Source organism: Mesoplodon densirostris, chromosome 20 (assembly GCF_025265405.1).
Source record: "Mesoplodon densirostris isolate mMesDen1 chromosome 20, mMesDen1 primary haplotype, whole genome shotgun sequence".
Taxonomy (NCBI): domain Eukaryota; kingdom Metazoa; phylum Chordata; class Mammalia; order Artiodactyla; family Ziphiidae; genus Mesoplodon; species Mesoplodon densirostris.
The window spans coordinates 8,985,293-9,003,535 of record NC_082680.1 but is presented as its reverse complement, the minus strand read 5'-3'; the positions used below and the strand labels follow the sequence as shown (position 1 = coordinate 9,003,535).

Sequence of the window (18,243 nt, the reverse complement as noted above, 5' to 3'; positions counted from 1 at the left end):
TGACAGAATATTTACATAGATATTAAACTAGCTTTTAGTAGACACTGTGTGTTTTCACTATTATTATTGTTTTGCTGGTTTTCTAGATTGCTCTTTTACTCTGCTTTTCTTTTTAGCAATTGTGTTGGTAATAACAACAGTGTTTTTTCCCCTGAGTTTGTCTGGTTGAAATAAAGTACAATACAAACTGGGGCTTCCTGATGTTCAATTCCGGCAGAAAAAAAAGGGAAAATTTACAGGAATAACACACTTTCCAACAGAACAGGAAGCTTTCCCCTCATTTGTCCTCAGAGTGAAAACATTGAGGCCTCTCAGCTGCAAAGTCAGGGCAGAGTGGTGTCCAGAGGAGGTGGTCAGTGGGACAGCTGCCAGGGGCTCTGAGAGGCTCAGCCTGAGCCATCGCTTGCCTCCTGCCTTCCTCTGCCCTCCGGCTTGTTCTAGAATCAGCAGGAAGGACCACCTGTAGCTCCTATTCATGGGTGATAGTTCTGCCCTCAGGAGCCGGAAAAATTCTCATAATGCCTTCCCGCCTGGCATTGACAGGTGCTCTCTGTTATGTCACAAAAGGATGACATCCGGTACTGAATCTGACCTTCCACGTATGGTCGGCTGAGATTCAGCCTTAGTCATGACCCCTCCTGTGATATAAGGCCTGAGGTGAATGAAACAAAAGGCAACTCCCTCCCACCATTTAATCTTGGACTTGAACTTCAAAGTCAGCCTGAAGAGGTTTCCTCATGTATCACTGTTAAGCCATGTTTACCCCTCCTTATATTTTTGCATCTTTTTATCTCTTGGAACTTATGTACAAATTTTTCTAATCACAGCTTATATATATCATCAATGGCTGATATGTCTAAACTATTACAATTGTTTCTTATATCTACCAATTTGGAGTATCTTCAAACTTGATATTCTATTTTTCACCTTTCTTCCAATCACTGGTACAGATGCCAAATCCACTGATCAGGTTTAGAGGATGACACCTAGAAATTTTTCTGTAGTTCCATACCAATCAATTAATCAGGACCTTTGGAGAAGATCAATCACCAGTTTAGGAATAACGCTATAGATCTACCTACCTACCTGTCTGATCAGTCAATTGTTATTCCAAATAGTGATCTACGATGGCTTTAAATCAGGGATAGATGTATCTGTTGATGTGGAGTAATATGGAGAAGACTCAGAATTTCCTACAAGACTGAGTGGTGTATTCCTCATCCCCCACCACTATATCACCTAGTGACCCCAGTCCCCACTGATATGTCCTTTCCATACCTGTTCTCCTATAACTACAGTTCGAATATGTGGCCTTGAAAGATAAAGGCACACAAAGGCAGGTATGAGAAGAAAAAGATTGGCCTTGCCTGGGTCCCAGAATAAGTGAAAACAAATTACTGTGACTCTTACCAAGCTTCAAGGCAGTATATTTGCAATCCAAGGGCTTTCCGGCAGCATCGGAAGAAACTGAGGGGTGGACAATGCTCCTTATGAATAAAATGCATTTTGGTGAAATAAAATTGTCCCTGGACTCCAAGTCAGGCACGTTCCATGAGGGTTCACAAGCCCCAAGGATCCCAGTGGCAGATAAAACTCAACACATGTGTCCTCCTCAGCATCATCTGTATTTAAATCCCTGAAGATTACTCTTATTTTTTTAACTTCTTGCCCAAAAGGACAGAGTGAAGTCATTATGGATTTTAAAATGTGTTTCAGATAGGAGTCATTCAGAGCCACTTGTTGGAATATTACTAAAACCTCCTTAAGTGGCTCCCGTGATTCTCTTTCTGTTCCATCTTTCATGGGAGCTGTTTACAAATTATCTTTCTGATCTGCTAGTTTCTGGAGCATGGGGGTTGTCATAATTTCCTCATTTTGTGGTCCCAGTTTCCCTGTGGCAAATGTTCAGGGAATTCTGCCTTAATTGAACTGGCATTCTCACGGCCATGATTTGGGGAAAACTGGAGAAGTTTGCTTGGCACAGCATCTAGCTTTCTGACAGTGCCATACTACTTTTATTTGCAGATGCATGTGGAATAGTTTCCATCAACCTTTTCACAGTATGGATAACAATGATTGATTATTAGAAACATGTAGGAAACTATACAATACTATCCAGGAATAAACCCTAGAAATTAGAGAGAAAGAGAAAGTTTCAGAATCAACCCTACATACTATTGACTACAGACTCTCTGTTTTACCCGGCTACAAACAATCTGCCATTTCTGTTTTGAGGTCTCCTTATGCGTAAATCACTAAAGCAGGTAGTTGCATTTATGCAGTGTGAATACATTTTTTTTTCTTATAAGATGGAGCCTTCTTACCTTGAAACTGAGCATTAAATCCTTTCCGTCGATGGTTACTGTCGGATGTGAAATGGAGTCGTAACCAATTCTTGCTACTGATAACAGGAGAAGGGAGGTTCATGCCCGTCAGCCTGGAAGAGAGAATGAAGAAAATCTCTCTTGTAAACCAGCAGCGCAAATGTCCCATTTCAAACCCGATTTTACAACTGAGCGCCGACAGTCTTTATGTAGTTGCCTAAAACAGATGCCATTTATTAGCTGCATTTCCACATTGAAGCACTTCAGATAATTTCATCTTTGCCCACAAAGAAATGCTATATTCATCCTTGATGGAATCAAGGCTTTCACAAATATTGGATGTTTTGATTCTTCTTTATTAATGATGATTAAATGAGCAGATATTCTTTTGAGCTCTTATTTCTCCTTATTGGGACCTCGATCATAATGAATTACAAAAGGAAAAGATAGGCAAATGATACAAGTCCTTCCTTCACTATTTGAACACTGGGCAACTCGGTTTCACCTGAAGTCGACTCAGATAACTGATAACATCCAATGTTTCCAGGGCCCCATCTGCAGATTCACAACCTGGGCCTTTCCTACTCAAGTGAAGAAGAGGGATGTTCATGCGATTAGTGACAAGAACTGTCAAAGAGATTCAACATGGAATAAAATCATGTGTGCATAAAGTAGTATATTAAACAAAATTAAATCTTTCAAAAGTAAGACAGGATCAATCTCTGGTTAAGCTGTTGAAAATATCCAGTCCACTTACAATGTGCACTCTGGTTGTCAGAAAAAGCAAGTCATTTACTTTCTACTATTGAAACTTTGTGTCATTACTAAGGAGTACATGCCTTCTCAGGCAGAGGAGCTCTTGATGGTTAGAGATGATGTGATGCATTCCGTTCTGGACAGTGGTCTAAGTACCACTGGATTGGATGCTTCAGACAGACAGATGATTGTGTTTTGGCTTCACTTGCACTAGTTGAGGCACTATATCCCTGGGTTATCTTTTCTGAACCTCAGTTTTCTGGACTTGGAAAGACCTAGCTCAAGGTGTTTAAAGAGATGGTATAGATGCATGTGTAAATGCTCCTAAAGCTACTTACATGGGGTTACACACTGTATAATTATTTTGCATCTCAGCTATAGAACTATTCTCAAAATGATGCTTATTCGTGCAGATGATATGTCAGGGATTCACAAATTGCCCTGGAGCTGAAACTGCTGGGGCCCTTTGCGGGCTGGCTGGCGATTTCCACCGCTGGAAATCGTACTCTATGCCTGGAATTTGCTAGGCACGGGTTGGCTGTGTAGAGCATTTCCCAAGTTACTCCTACTTTTACCTGGAGGAAAAGCTGCATCCAGTGAAATATGTAGGCAAGCTTCCTGATGTCAGAGTGCTCAATTTCAACTCTCAGGTTTAAAAATGTGCAGTATCCATTCAAAGTGAAAAGCCAAACCTTGACTGGAACCAATTGCAACAGTGTTTGTGTCACTGTTTGAAATAATCTTCTGTAAGAGGAAATACATTACTCAGATCTTACTCTTTGCTTGGATTTATGTAGCACCGACTGGTGAAGCTGGATACGACTGATTCCAAAAAACATTTCATCATTCTAATATTTTTTTTTAAAGGCTCCTTCCCCCACCTTTCTTTTCCTGGTGAGATTACGTTACAAATTCTATTAGAAAAAAGTCACATACCTCTTTGCCTAATAGTGACAATGGCCAAGAGAGAAGTAAATTCTGGATTCAGAAACCCACATTGATCCAGCTCACCTATATCTACTTACTAAAATTTTTATAACTGAAATCCACGTTTATTTTGCTGTTGCTTTAAAAATATTGTTTAGCCTTAAATAGATTCTCTTGGAGTGGTTCTGATTTCAAAAACTAGGTGGAGTTACATTTTAGTTCCATATCAACATTAGCAATGCACATAAACAAATTCCCCTTTCATCGCCATATCTCCCAAATACTTACCTACCAAAAAATGTCAGTTTTGTGTTAGTGGACAAACTTGAACAATAAAGAGACAGATAGAACTATTTTAGGGTTTATGAGTCACATCGTCTCTGTTGCCACTATTCACCTCTGCCCTTGTAGCCCCAAAGCAGCCCTGTGTTCCAACAACACTTTACTTACAGACACAACTTGCATCTCATGTAGTTTTTCTGCATAACAACATATTATTCTTTTTTGATGTTTTTTCAGCCACTGAACAATGTAACAACCATTCTTAGCTTATAGGCCAGATTTGACCTGTGGGCCATAGTCTGCTGATTCTTGCTTTATTATATATGAGGCAGTTTGTAAAATATTGAGTAAGGAAGATAACTAGACGATGTATATCAAACTAGTGTATATATTCAAAAAATGCATAATTCCTGTGCAGATTTCTTTTATATAGGATCAAAGGTGAGGATTTAGTAACAATTATATAATTTATTTCCCGTGGTTAGAGCCAAGCCATGCAAATGAATCATACTCCAGAGTGAATTAACATGCATGGATTTCTTGACTTGGCTGTGTGAATGCAAATACTCATATCCTCTGTTTTGGGGGGAATATGGGGGCAGGTCATTGTTCCATATAAGACCTATCCTTGGAACTGTGAACTGTTCTCTCACCTTCCTTAGGGCAGGCGCTAACCTTAGAGATGCCATTTAACAGGAAGATTATATTACAAAGTCAATCGTTCCTTCATTACAAGCAAATTTAAAGAAAGTTGACTAATATGGAAGCCAGCGGATGATAGGGCAGATTTACTAAGATCCTGGATGACTCAGATAAGGTTTAGAGGTAAAGAAATACAACTGAATACCTTTGTGGTAATGGCTCCCAAAGTGTCCACATCCTAATCTCCACAACCTGTGACTATGTCACCTTACATGGGAAAAGGGCACTTTGATGATATGATGAAGTTACAGATTACCCTGGATGGTGGGGTGACCCAATGTAATCAGAAAGATCCTTAAAAGTGGAAGGTGGAGACAGAATAAGACAGTCAGAGGGATATCTGTGAAACTGAGTCAGAGTGAGGCTTGTGCAAACTCCACAGGTGGTCGCTGACCTTGATGATGGAGGAAAGGGTCATGGACCAAGGAACGAGGGTGATCTCTAGAAGACAGAAAAGGCAAGTAAGTGCATTCTCCCCTAGAGCCTCCAGAAAGGGCACAGCCCTGATGACACCTTGATTTCATTGCAGCAAAACCTGTATAAGATTTATAACCTGTAGAACCATAAGATAATTTTGTATTGGTTTCAGCCATCAGGTTTGTGTTAATTTGTTATGGCGGCAATGGAAAACTACTACAGCCTTTTAATATGTGTATCCTACTTTTCATTCGAAAACAGTCCTGAAAGAAAGTCCATATGGTAGAAACTGTCATCACTGTATACCTGTTAATAACCTTAGAGAACCAGTGCAGTTTAAACCCTGTCCGTAATTATCAACAATTGAACGTCTATCATTGTTGCAGTGAGATCTCCTACAAGTCCTCTACAATTCTTAGCTGTATTTCTTGTAAATCTGTTGGAATTGGTTTTCCAATAAATAAATAGTTTGGGAAGTGAGAGGTAAATTATGGGGCAATAGTGGACTTGACATGGTTAGTACAAGATAGAAAGCAGAACCATTTTCAAGAGAAAAGAAGAAATGATGGCATAACAAAGATCTTTGTCTATTAGCTTACAACATACTGACAACTTTTTTATCCTAAGCATATAGAAACGAAGGACCTGGTAAGATCAAGCAACTCAAAGATTTCTGGGCTCATAAAATAAAGGAGGATGGTGAGGAAAAAAAGAACACCTCAATGCAATCAGCTGGGAAAAAGTCTTTCTGAGGAACCGGTAGATGCATTTCATTTCTGGAGCATCTCAAACTGGGTCAGGTAACTCATCAAGCCCAACAATGTGGATACTGAGCCGTCCCCACAGATATGGCTAAAGGCATCAGTAGTTCTCAAAATTTTTTTCAATAATGCCAAATTCAGCAATTTAATCCATTGGCAAATTCATTTCTTTCAAAGGATTCAACAAGGTTTTGCTTCTGCCAAAGGAACGGAACTGGGTCATTTGTAGAGACATGGAGGGACCTAGAGACGGTCATACAGAGTGAAGTAAGTCAGAAAGAGAAGACAAATACCACATGCTAACACATATATATGGAATCTAGAAAAATGGTACAGATGAACCAGTTTGCAAGGCAGAAATAGAGGCACAGATGTAGAGAACAAACGTAGGAACGCCAAGGGGGGAAAGCGGTGGCAGGCTGGTGGTGTGATGAACTGGGAGATTGGGATTGACATGTACACACTAATATGTATAAAATGGATAATTGATAAGAACCTGCTGTATAAAAAATAAATAAATGGGGCTTCCCTGGTGGCGCAGTGGTTGAGAGTCCGCCTGCCGATGCAGGGGACACGGGTTCGTGCCCCGGTCTGGGAAAATCCCACATGCCGCGGAGCGGCTGGGCCCGTGAGCCATGGCCGTTGGGCCTGTGCGTCCGGAGCCTGTGCTCCGCAACGGGAGAGGCCACAACAGTGAGAGGCCCATATACCGCAAAAAATAAATAAATAAATAAATAAATAAATAAATAAATAAAATGAAATTTAAAAATAAATAAATGAAGATCCCTCATTCCCATGAGGGATCACCTTAAAGTTAAGACGATCGTCTTTGAGCCAACATAGAACCATCAAGGCTGTGCCATTTTCTCCAAATAGCTTTACCATAAATTCTGTGATTCTACTTTTAATGTATCCATAACGTCTTTTTCCACTTAACCTCCATCAGCTCCTCTTTCCTCGTTTGCGACATAAAGGGGCCCAGCACACTGTTCTTCCCAAACATCACGCCCTGTGTCTGTGACTCATCTGTTTACTTAGGTAAATTGAAAGCTATAGACTTGAGTCACCAAGGTAGTGTTCTGAAATGCATTGGGAAAGGCTACAGTTTTTTCAGAGAGCTCTCTTTGAGCACTCCTCTGACATTAAGCCAGATTTCTTATGTCTTTAGGAAATCATCACACAAATCTCTGGGGGTTCCTTGGTGGTTAAACCTCTTTAACGATGACTAAGAAGCTGGAAAGCATTAATACCATCAACACGGACTGTAAATTACCCAGCCTCCCTAAGGAGACTAAGGAATTTAATAAATCTCTTACTTTGAAGAGACTCATTGCTTGTCAAGTTGGGGAGAAAGTCATCTGGAAGCTGTGCTATTTCTGTGCTCTTGTGGACATTTAATCAGAGTGTGGTGGTTCACTTATCTCTGTTTTGTCAAAATTAACTAGAGTAATCTGATCAAATGAAGTTTTCCTGAAATGCCATATTTCTAATTGGGTGTTTTTCATGTTAATAGTGAAATCTGCTGTCTTGTGAACATATATACATATTTTACATTGAGTTTCTAATGCTGCCACCGTAAGCCTTATTTTGAGCACTGAAGAAAATAACAATGGAAGTAAAAGGTAGTCCTTACCTTGGAAGAATAGAAAAAGCAATGAAAAAAAGAGCTATGTAAGTGCGTGGACATACACAAATATATGTATACCAGATACACAAGCATGTACATATACACACACAATAGTTACATATTTACATACAAATATTTCTAGAAAGTTATTCCAAAGGTTTTACACACACACATATACCCTCTTGGAAAAACAACTACGACTACAAAACAAAAACAAAAAAACACCCACCGCCTATTTAAAAGCAGACCACGGAAGACTTCTCCGTTAAAAGTTCTTCCTTTCATCAAATTGATACTTTTTAATAGACTTTTCTTTCACCCTGTTGGCATTCCTGGTTAGCTCTCATGAAGATCTTCTCTCTTGGACAACAATCTCTCTCTCTCTCTCTCTCTCTCTCTCTGCCTTTTTTTTCCTCCAGGCACTTTTGAAGATTCTATCATTATATCGTTATGATACACCCATGGCTACACCCTTCCCTCTTGGTAATTTTATCCACCCTATGACTTTAGCATCATCTTTCACATTCTCTGTGTGCCTCATACCTCCTATGCCTTTTGCAAAAATAATTTATAGATTCTGGAGCCCCTGGTGCTCCCTCCAGGGTGGGACACCCATCCTTCCAGGCTCACACTCTCCCCTTGGTTCCACTCTGGGATGAACTTGACTTCATTGTGCCCGCACGTACAGCCAGTGCTCCTTCCCTGCTCAGGGTCTTGACATATGCTCTTCTCTCACATCTACCCCACCACCCGCTTCCTCTCCATTTGCCTGGTAAGACTGGGCATCCTTTAGAGCTCAGATGACACGTCACATTCTCAGGGAAGCCTGACCTGACCACGTAGATGAAGCTGTTTCTCCCTCCTGCTGCCCTCTCCTCGCTCCCTAGTTTATCCTTTGCAGACATTTCAAATTAGTGACGACCTGGTCTTTTGTGTGGTTATTTATTGGATGGGCATCTTTCCTGTGACACGTGAAGCTTGTGTTACCACCAATGTCTCTCTAGCACCCGGTAAAGTGCTGGGCAGTTAGTAGAGGTTGAATATACATAGGATGGGAAGATGGAAGAGGTAAGTTTAAACACTCCCAGGGGGCCTTACCCAGGTCCCATCTCACAAAGTGAAGGCTACTCTGTACAATCCTTCATGTTATGATGCCCCTTCATGGGGTGAATCAGATCTCTTTGTAGCTTTAGAGGTGAGCTGAGTGGGTGGGGGGATGGTGCTGGGAGAGAGCCATGGTGTCATATCTGCCCGGGACCCAGGCCTCCACACAGACCCACGCACGACTCTGTGGGGCCCGGTCACGCAGAATAGATTTGAATGGACTCCCCCGGTTTCATGCCCCAGCAACCCTGACTGGACATCCAGTCTCCCCTTACTTTAATAAACCCTCAGAAAACCCAGAGAGACACAACTCAGCTGCCCCAGAAATGCCCTCAATACCCACCCCTGAGGTTGGCCCTTGGTAGATGTTTAGACCCTAGATGCACCGGGTTCCATGGATTTCTGGGAGCAGCAAGTTCTCAGATGGGTAACACTGGCCGCACCAAAACAGGCCTGAGTGCAGTGGATCCAAGGGAGGGTTCAGAGTGTGTGCAGCACCCTCACCTCATAGCCGTCTCCTCAACTTTAGGTTTGCACACAGCGTCTGTTCAGTTGCTAAGTTGGCATTCAACACTGCAGTGTTCATTCTTCTAACCCAGCACTGCCCAGGTTCTCGCCCAAACCCTACCACCTCTAATTGTGCTGTAGAAAAGGTCTCTTTAATTGTGCGTTGCTTTCCTGCCCCTCCCTACTCAAATCCACTCAGTGTAACCCTGACATGAACTGCCCTAAATAGAACCCAATTCAACATTTATAAACAACCATCCTAGGCACCAAAGATACAGCTGTCAGCAAAATAAGATGCCCAGAATCTCTCAGAGAACAGTGACCTCAGGGTATGACACGTAGGGTAAGCATCGCCAGATGGGGAACACGGGTCACGATACACATCCACAATAGGGGTTCCAACTCTTCTTGGCAGAAGACCCTCCTGGAAATGCGACATCTGAGTTGTGACTTGTCAGGTGAGTTGCTGGACTGGGGACAACAATTTGAGAGCAACAATTTCCAAAGTGCAGATTTGTGGAGACACCCAAGCCAAATCACAACTCACAGGCACTTTCCTAAAAATACTCCAATGACTCCAAATCACTCTGAGAAAAATCAGCTTTCTTGGCATGGGATTGAAGATGCTTCATGATATGACTCTGACCACGTCCTGCCTTCTCTCTCTTTGTGCCCTTTCTAGAATTGCTCCCTAAATCATCTTATACCCTCATGCTTCCCTGACTTTGAGCTGTCCTCTCCCATCCAGAGCCCTTTGGCTGACGTTTGCCTGTTTAAATTCTCAGATTTCAAAGCTTTTGTAAAAGACATCCCCTCCAAAAATCTTCTCTTATTATCTCAGGTAGAATCAACTATCCTGTGTTCATAATCTTTTAGCACTTGACCCATATATGTCTATGGAAATTATAAGAGCCCATCTTGTACTTTTTTTTTTTCTTTTTTTTTTGCGGTACGTGGGCCTCTCACTGTTGTGGCCTCTCCCATTGCGCAGCACAGGCTCCAGACCCGCAGGCTCAGCGGCCATGGCTCACGGGCCCAGCCGCACCGCGGCATGTGGGATCTTCCCGGACCGGGGCACAAACCCGTGTCCCCTGCATCGGCAGGCGGACTCTCAACCTGCGCCACCAGGGAAGCCCCATCTTGTACTTTTGATGTTCATATCGATGTCTGCTTCCTCAAATGAACTGTGAGTCCCCTGAGGGTACACTGGCACCTTGTTAATTGCCCTCATCCTGGTACTTTGCATACACGGGAGTCTCAATAAATCCATTTTAAGTGGTTTCTATGCTTTTGTTTTTGCTCATGATGTGAGCTCCTGAAACAGCAGCAGGGCTTAAGACTATAAAAAGTTAAGATCATTAAGAGAAGGCCATTCTTATCTTTTCACGCACAGCGATTTCCTGCCAGTGTCATGATCTGCCAAGTATGAATGCCAAATGGATCAGCTCTGGCATCTTCTTTTTATTCCATCTATGGCATCCAAGGGGTCCAGAGCAGTAATACAGGCCTCACTGAAGCCAGGGAGAACATCCATGTGTGTCAAGGAAGGAGCAGGTGGCGCACGATGGACCCTATTAGAGACGGGGCAAAGGAGCCCAGCCCAGACAGGAGGGATTGAGAGCAGGTCATAGACACATCCAGGGCTTCAGCAAATCAGGCATTAGGCATTAACCCAGAGGTCAAGCAGAGAGAACCATTTGGGAGAGAAAGGGACAAATCCTGTCCTCTAAAGCTTAAGGACTAAATGTCAGGCAGTAGCTCGGAACGAAGCCCGGGAAATGGCCCAGACAGATGGTAATAGGATAGACGGTCAAGAGACAGCATTTCTCAGTGGAAAGTCCTCTGGGCCTCTCGTCCACCCCGGTGACCTAGGAAGGAGGCCAGCAGGGAATGTGGCTGCAGCCCAGGGGCAAGCTTTTTCCCTCCTGGCCTGAGGGGTGGTCACACCCACCAGAAACCAGCACTGTGGGGGGGACCCCGTTCACAGGTGACATGAGGTCACATCTGTACCAAATATCTCCATTGCAACAAACTGGTCTGGATCTGAGTCGGTGACTTGGGAAACAAAACCTCCAGTGTGTGTCTCTCATCCCCGGCTCCATCTAATATTCTGGCGGGTTCTTTTAGTGCCACCTGCCAAGACAGGCATCTGAGGTTTGCCAACAGGAAACGAGGTTCTTTGCCTCCTGTACCACCTGGACTTTCAAAGGAGCCAATAGTTGGCTGTAGGCATGGATGCACATCCATGTGATTTGTTGATTATTAAAAAGACATTATCTACAAACAGATTTCTATAATAAATGCACATAGGTGATACTCCAAGACTGTCAGTAAAAAAGCAAAAAAAAAAAAACCCAAAAAACAAAATGACATTTAATTTCTGGATCACTCACCATTTTCTCTTTGATGTTATTTTTAGCAATACGTATTATTTAAGGCGCTACAAAAAATATTTTTTCCCTTAATCTTGGGGTAAGATGTTATCCTAGCCCATTTCAAGGGTCTGAAATGTCTCTCTTTTTCTTAGGAAACTTTTTTCCTCACTTGATATAATGACATTTCCTTATGCCACTAGCTGGTAAGATCCACCCCCTCCCCGATGCTGCTACATTCTTGGTGGCAGGAGGGTAGGAGATGAGCTGTCCCTAATTGCACGGGACCCAAAGTACAGCTCTGATAGGCGAGATCATCAGAATCTGAGGCACACCTGTGTCGCCGTCCGGCTGCTGCAAACCTGGTTACTCTTCACACAGGGACACACAGCCCTTGGGTTCGGTCTATGGCTGCTCCTTCCCAGGTGGTCTGATCTGTGCTTGTCACCTTCACGTCACAAGTGCCATCACAGCAAGTGAGCTCCCTCCACCCACGGCTCTGTGTTGAGGCCCAGGGGCAGCTGGAGCCTCACGGAGGCTGCCCCACGCTTTCTCCCTCACCTGCAGACTCTGGGAACCTATAGCCATTATGAACACAGACTCTGGAGCCACCCTTGCCTGGACTCATGCCCCTCCCGGCTGGGTGGCCTCAGGCATTGACTCACCTGAACCTCCAGCCTCCTCTGTGTGAAGATTCACACACATACACTGCGGACTGGACACTCCTGGTCGCCTCGCAAGAACCCTTCCCTGCTTTCCCGTCCTAAAAAATTCAATTTTGTTCTGAAACCCACTTCTACCCTAGCAGCAATGAGATTCAGGGAAAGACGATTGCTTGCTGAACTTATACGTGGATACCTCTCTATCTATCTGTACATATATGCTCACAAAACACACTCATATGTATGCAAGTTATATATGTGATATATGACATATACTGTGATATTGATGCATTATGTGATATATATGCAGGTCTCTGTCTACCTGTATATCATCATTAAAAGTTTCCAAACATGTCAACTATTTTCTATTTCACGTTGGTGAGACCAATACTGCCTCAATTTTTCAAACGTATTTATGACCTTCCACATGCCAAACCTTGTGCAATGTGCCAGGAATACGAAGTGGAATAAGCCCTTGTCTCTGACTTCACATGGTTTACAGTCAATCTAACTGAGGGTGTTATGGGCTGATTTGTGGCCCCCAAATCCGTGTGTTGAAGTTCTAAGCACAAGTACCTCAGGATGTGAGTGTGACCCACATGACTGGTGTTCTTATAAGAAGAGGAGGTTAGGACACAGACACGCACAGAGGGACGACCACGCAAAGACACAGGGAGAAGACGGATGTCTACATGCCAAGCAGAGAGGCCTGGAACACATCCTGCCCTCATGGCTGTCAGAAGAAAGCCAACCTGTTGACACCTTGATTGCAGACGTCCAGCCTCCAGAACTCTGAGAATCAATGTCTGTTGTTTAAGCCCCGCAGGGTGTGGAACTGTCCTCTGGTAGCTCTAAACTAAAACAAGGAGTCCCATAAGTAAGCCGATGACTGTGCTGCAGGAGAAGGGCTGTGTGACGTTGCCCCAGCAAGCTTGCTTGCTCGGGAGGTGGGAACTCATCAGACTGTAGGGTCACGACATCAGGGAGGGCATCCTGCAGGTGGCAGTGCATAAACACTCCAGATAAAGAAATAAACAGAGAAGAGGGGAGACTCAGTGTGAACCTGGGGGATACAGATGTCTAAGGGCGAGTCAAACAAAGTGTCCTCGAAGGTGATGGAGAGAGATTGAGCAGCAAGAGAGGAAAATTGACAGCCCAGAAGTTAAGGGAAAAGGGAATGTTCAGGAAGGATGATTGCTAGTTTCTCGAACCTCAAAGGGCCAATGCTGAGCTGGCAGAGGCGTGCTTTGGTGTTCGATGACCCAGTGAAAACCAGTGATTGAAGAGGGCAGTTGGTTTAACACCCACTCAATGGATACTCTGACCACATGGTAGCCAATCCTTCTAAACAGGACTGGGGAGTCCACAGCATCCAAACGTTAAGGAGAAACATGCTCTCAGGTCAATGTATGTTTATTTCTCTCAATGATTATATATTGTATTTAGGAAATAGAGTTCCAGCCCATTCTTCCTGAAAGTTTCAGTTGTGAAATAAACAGGAATAAACAACAGCATGAGGGAAGATATATGAGTCCAAATGGCTCAGAACACATGGAAGCCTGCCACCAAGTGCAAGAGTGTCACAGAGGCAGGAATTGGCCATGGGGGACCCTCACTTGTTCCAGGGATCAGAATTTGTGGGTGTCCCTGCCCACTTCCAGCCTTTCCAGCAGAGATACATCACTGTTTACACGTAAACCCTGTCAGCACGTCACAGATTACTGGCACACTCAGAAATGGTAAGGCTTGTCCTAAGCTTTGTCCATAGCTTCATTTAATAAAGAATTATCTTGAGGGCTTCCCTGGTGGCGCAGTGGTTGAGAGTCTGCCTGCCGATGCAGGGGACACGGGTTCATGCCCCGGTCCTTGAAGATCCCACATTGCCACAGAGCGGCTGGGCCCGTGAGCCATGACTGCTGAGCCTGCGCGTCTGGAGCCTGTGCTCCGCAACGGGAGAGGCCACAGCAGTAAGAGGCCCGCGTACCGCAAAAAAAAAAAAAAAGATATAAAAGGGGAGGTTTGTACCTTTGCCCAACATCTTCCCATTTCCCTAACTTCAGCCCCTGGTAACCACCATCTACTCTGTTTCTATGAGTTCAACTTGTTTAGATTATAAATGAGATCAAAGTTATTCATCTGTGTCTGGATTGTTTTTCTTAGCATACTGTCCTCTATTTTGGTCCATCCACCTCAAGGTCAGAGAGGTGGGCAGTGGCCATTCATCCATCTGGGTTTCTTGTTTTGTTGTGTTTTTTACTTGGAATGGATATTATTTTTCCCATTTTACAGATATAGAACTAAGCCGTACAGGCATGGAGTAAGTTTTCAGATTCAGCCTACAGCACGTGAGAGGTATATTCATTTAATTAATGTTGAATCTTGAACTTATTGCCTTTTAGATTTTGAAAACGCACATCACCGCAAGTCTGCAGGACTATGGCGGCTGGTGAAAGCCAAATCACATCCTAGTTTACGACCCCTTTGCCTCCTGAGCCGACCTCCTCTTAGCTTGTGAATCCTGGCCACTTCCTGAAAAGATGCAGAAGCTCAGGTCAAATCGAAAACAGGTGAGCCTCTTGGTGAGCCCAGGAGGACTTCGAGGCAGCGTCCTGTGCAGTGGAGTTGCAGATGCTGCTCTGCCCTTGAATTAAGTCAGGGCTGTTGACCTTCGTCTCTCCTGCACGTTGGATGGTCGATGGTCCTTTTGGCCGGTAAGGTTGAATATCTTGTTTAAGCCATTTAGCTATCAAAGCCTATCGAGGAACATGAGCCTGGGCCAGGCTGATCGGCAGAAGGAATTCCACAAGGGAATTCCACAGGGTTGCAAATGGCAGGATTGCTTCGTTTCATGGCTTCTAGGGCTGAATAATATTCCATTGTGTGTATGTGTATATATAGATCAGATTATCCAAGGAGAGACTGCTTAGTAATTACTGCTTTTCAAGAATATGTTACGTGTTAATACAGGATAAACAGACCAGGTAAATAAAGCCAGGTGGCTTCCTAGGCAGCTGCTCACTTATGATTTTCCTTATTTATAACTACATAGTTAAATAGATTAAAAAACAAAGAATACTTATATTTTTCCTCTTGCCATTTTTCTATGAACTTTTAATATCTACAGAGATGCTAGTGAGACTTAAATCACTTGAAGGCAATTATTCTAATCAATTGGAATCTTCACCTGTGATCCTTCCCTGTAAGTAACAAGATAAAGTATAGCCCAAAGCTGGTCTTTACAACAACCTTAAGAAGAATTGAAAGTTTGTTAAAAAACATTTGTACCAAATTGGTTAAAAATATCCACTAAATATTGTATTTAAAAGCATTCACTGGCACAAAAGAATATTACAGAGAGATACAGCTCAACAGAACATCCTGGATTATTTTTTCTTCCATGATTAATGAGTAAATAGTAAATAAGGAAAAAAGATGAGGGAAATTAAAATTAGTCACAAAATGCATCTAATATTCTAAATACTTTCCCATATAGATATGTGTAGGTGGATATTAGAAATGGTGTGCCTATTTACATACCATTTAAGAAACTTATTTTTTCTCTTTAAGAGAAGATTATAATTCTTCCTACATCAATACATATAATTTGTGAATTTTGTACTATCCCATCAAATTAATATGCCATTATTTGTTTAACCAATGCCCTAGTGTAGCTAAGTGATAGTACTTCTGATATCTTGATAAATTTCATAATAAACCACATTATAATGAGTATTTTTAAAATCAATGCATTTATTGCCCTAGGATCAATTCCTACAAGTAAAATTTATGGGTCAAAAGGGATGCACTTCTTCAAGACTTTTTTAAAAAGCATATTGAAAAATTGCTCTTTTAAAAAAAATAAGCTTTGGGAAGAAGACTTTCAAAGCTACTCCATGAATTTATCCTGTGAAGCTCCTTTATTTTAGATCCAGTTCAATTGCCACATTTTCGCTGAGCCCCGAGCACATGTGTTTCTGATTTCGTTGTTCTGCGTTCTTTCTCCTGTCAGAGTTCTTACGACGTCTGTTCCTGCCATGAGATTAATATTTACCTGAGGCCGTGGCATATGCTTTACTAGTTTTGAGTCCCCTCTGTCTGCATTTGTCTTTTCCTTGATACAAGGGAAATGCTTGGAAGCATTAAGAAGCTCCTAACACACTTAAACAGCAGAACGGTTTTGAATGTTTTTCCTTCTTATTACCAACTGAGCACCCCTAAGCCCTTATCATCCATGTTTCATAAATAAAATTGTAACTTACATCCCTATAACTGTGATACCTACCATGGTATAACTCATTGTTTTAGTCTCAAAAATATTTTAGGACTAAATTCATTGTTTTCAGATTGCCAAGTGAATTTCCCGTGTCTGCCAGGAGGTACACAGAAATTTCACCTGTGGTTGTTAACTTGGTCAGTGTGTGTGCATTTTATATGTGTCTGTGTGGACACTGGACGGCTAGGATATTGAATTCTTAGGATCTTGAGAGATTGTCTCCAAACTGTGAAAACAAGAAAAAAAAAAAAAAAAACAACCAACACATGTTGATTATCAGTTGGTGCAGTTGGAGAAAGAGAAAATGCCGAACTGTTTTAGGGCCAGCTTCTTCCAGGTTTGAAAGTCAATCGTGTTTGGATCCCTTGAGCACCTCTGGTCTTTGAATCAGGGTCCGGGCCTCCCCTCCCCTCCCCAGCTTCAAACTGTCCTTCCTCTGTGGCTGCACACACGGATCCTAGACAAAGAGGAACACGGTGAAAGCCTGGGGCCTTGCTGCAGGCTCTACCCCAGCAGCTTGAAAAGGAGAATTTTCATTCAAAGTGCGCAAAGTTTTTTCTCACAAAGCCAAGTTTTTTCCTGTGAGGCTGAGAGATGCAAGCAGGGCCAGGCCGGTTCACAGACTTCCCCAGACTCAACAGGTCTGAGCTTTTACACTTCTGCTCACCTGGGTGATTGGGCAAGAGCACTGGGGCAGAGACACAGCCCCGCAGCCCGGGGAGGGGGAGGGGGAGGGGCAGGCCTCAGACCTGGACCACCTCTAACCTCCCCACCCCCATACCCAGAGGACTCAGCAAGGATTGGGGTGAGCGGAGGGGCCCCTAAGGACCCCAGGTGAAAGGCAAGCTGCACACTCGCTCCAGTGGCATCCAGCAAGTGATTAACGTTACAGCCTGGCCGGCTTTTTCCCTTTGAGGAAATACTCTGCTAAGGAACCCTTTGCTTTGAGTGAAGGGATTAGTTCAGCATATTCTCATGTGGCCTCACCCTGCCCTTGTTTGCTGACTTTTGAAGCTGCCACCACCCTGATCTGACCCACATATGAATAGGATAAAAATAGCCAGGAGGGGCCTCCCTGGTGGCGCAGTGGTTGAGAGTCCGCCTGCCGATGCAGGGGATACGGGTTCGTGCCCCGGTCTGGGAGGATCCCATGTGCCGCGGAGCAGCTGGGCCCGTGAGCCATGGCCGTTGAGCCTGCGCGTCCGGAGCCTGTGCTCCGCAACGGGAGAGGCCACAACAGTGAGAGGCCCGCATACCGAAAAAAAAAAAAAAGAAAAAAAAATAGCCAGGAGGCAACTCAACAGGCCGTGTGATATCTCCCGGCATTGGGGGATTACAGACAGCACTTATCCAGTGCCAGGCTGCTGAGAATCTGTTCCCTCCTTTCATGGACCTGAAGAGGAGTGGCTGACGCCAGTACCGACTCCTTCCTTCTTCTCTCTGTCTAGGCAGCTGCTATCAGGATGCTCTTCTGCAAGTGCTCTAGCTGTAAATGAACGTTTCCTTTTCCGCTTGCATCCTTAGAAAGG

The 18,243-nt window shown here is 43.5% G+C and overlaps 1 protein-coding gene across 1 annotated transcript in view; it reads right to left on the bottom strand.

Annotated features, from left to right (window-relative positions):
* Positions 1-18,243, bottom strand: part of CSMD1 (CUB and Sushi multiple domains 1) — a 1,461,432-nt gene that overhangs the window by 615,154 nt on the left and 828,035 nt on the right. Inside the window, exon 8 of the mRNA XM_060085850.1 lies at positions 2,325-2,437. Coding sequence (XP_059941833.1) covers positions 2,325-2,437 — 113 coding nt within the window. The remainder of the gene's footprint in view (positions 1-2,324; positions 2,438-18,243) is intronic.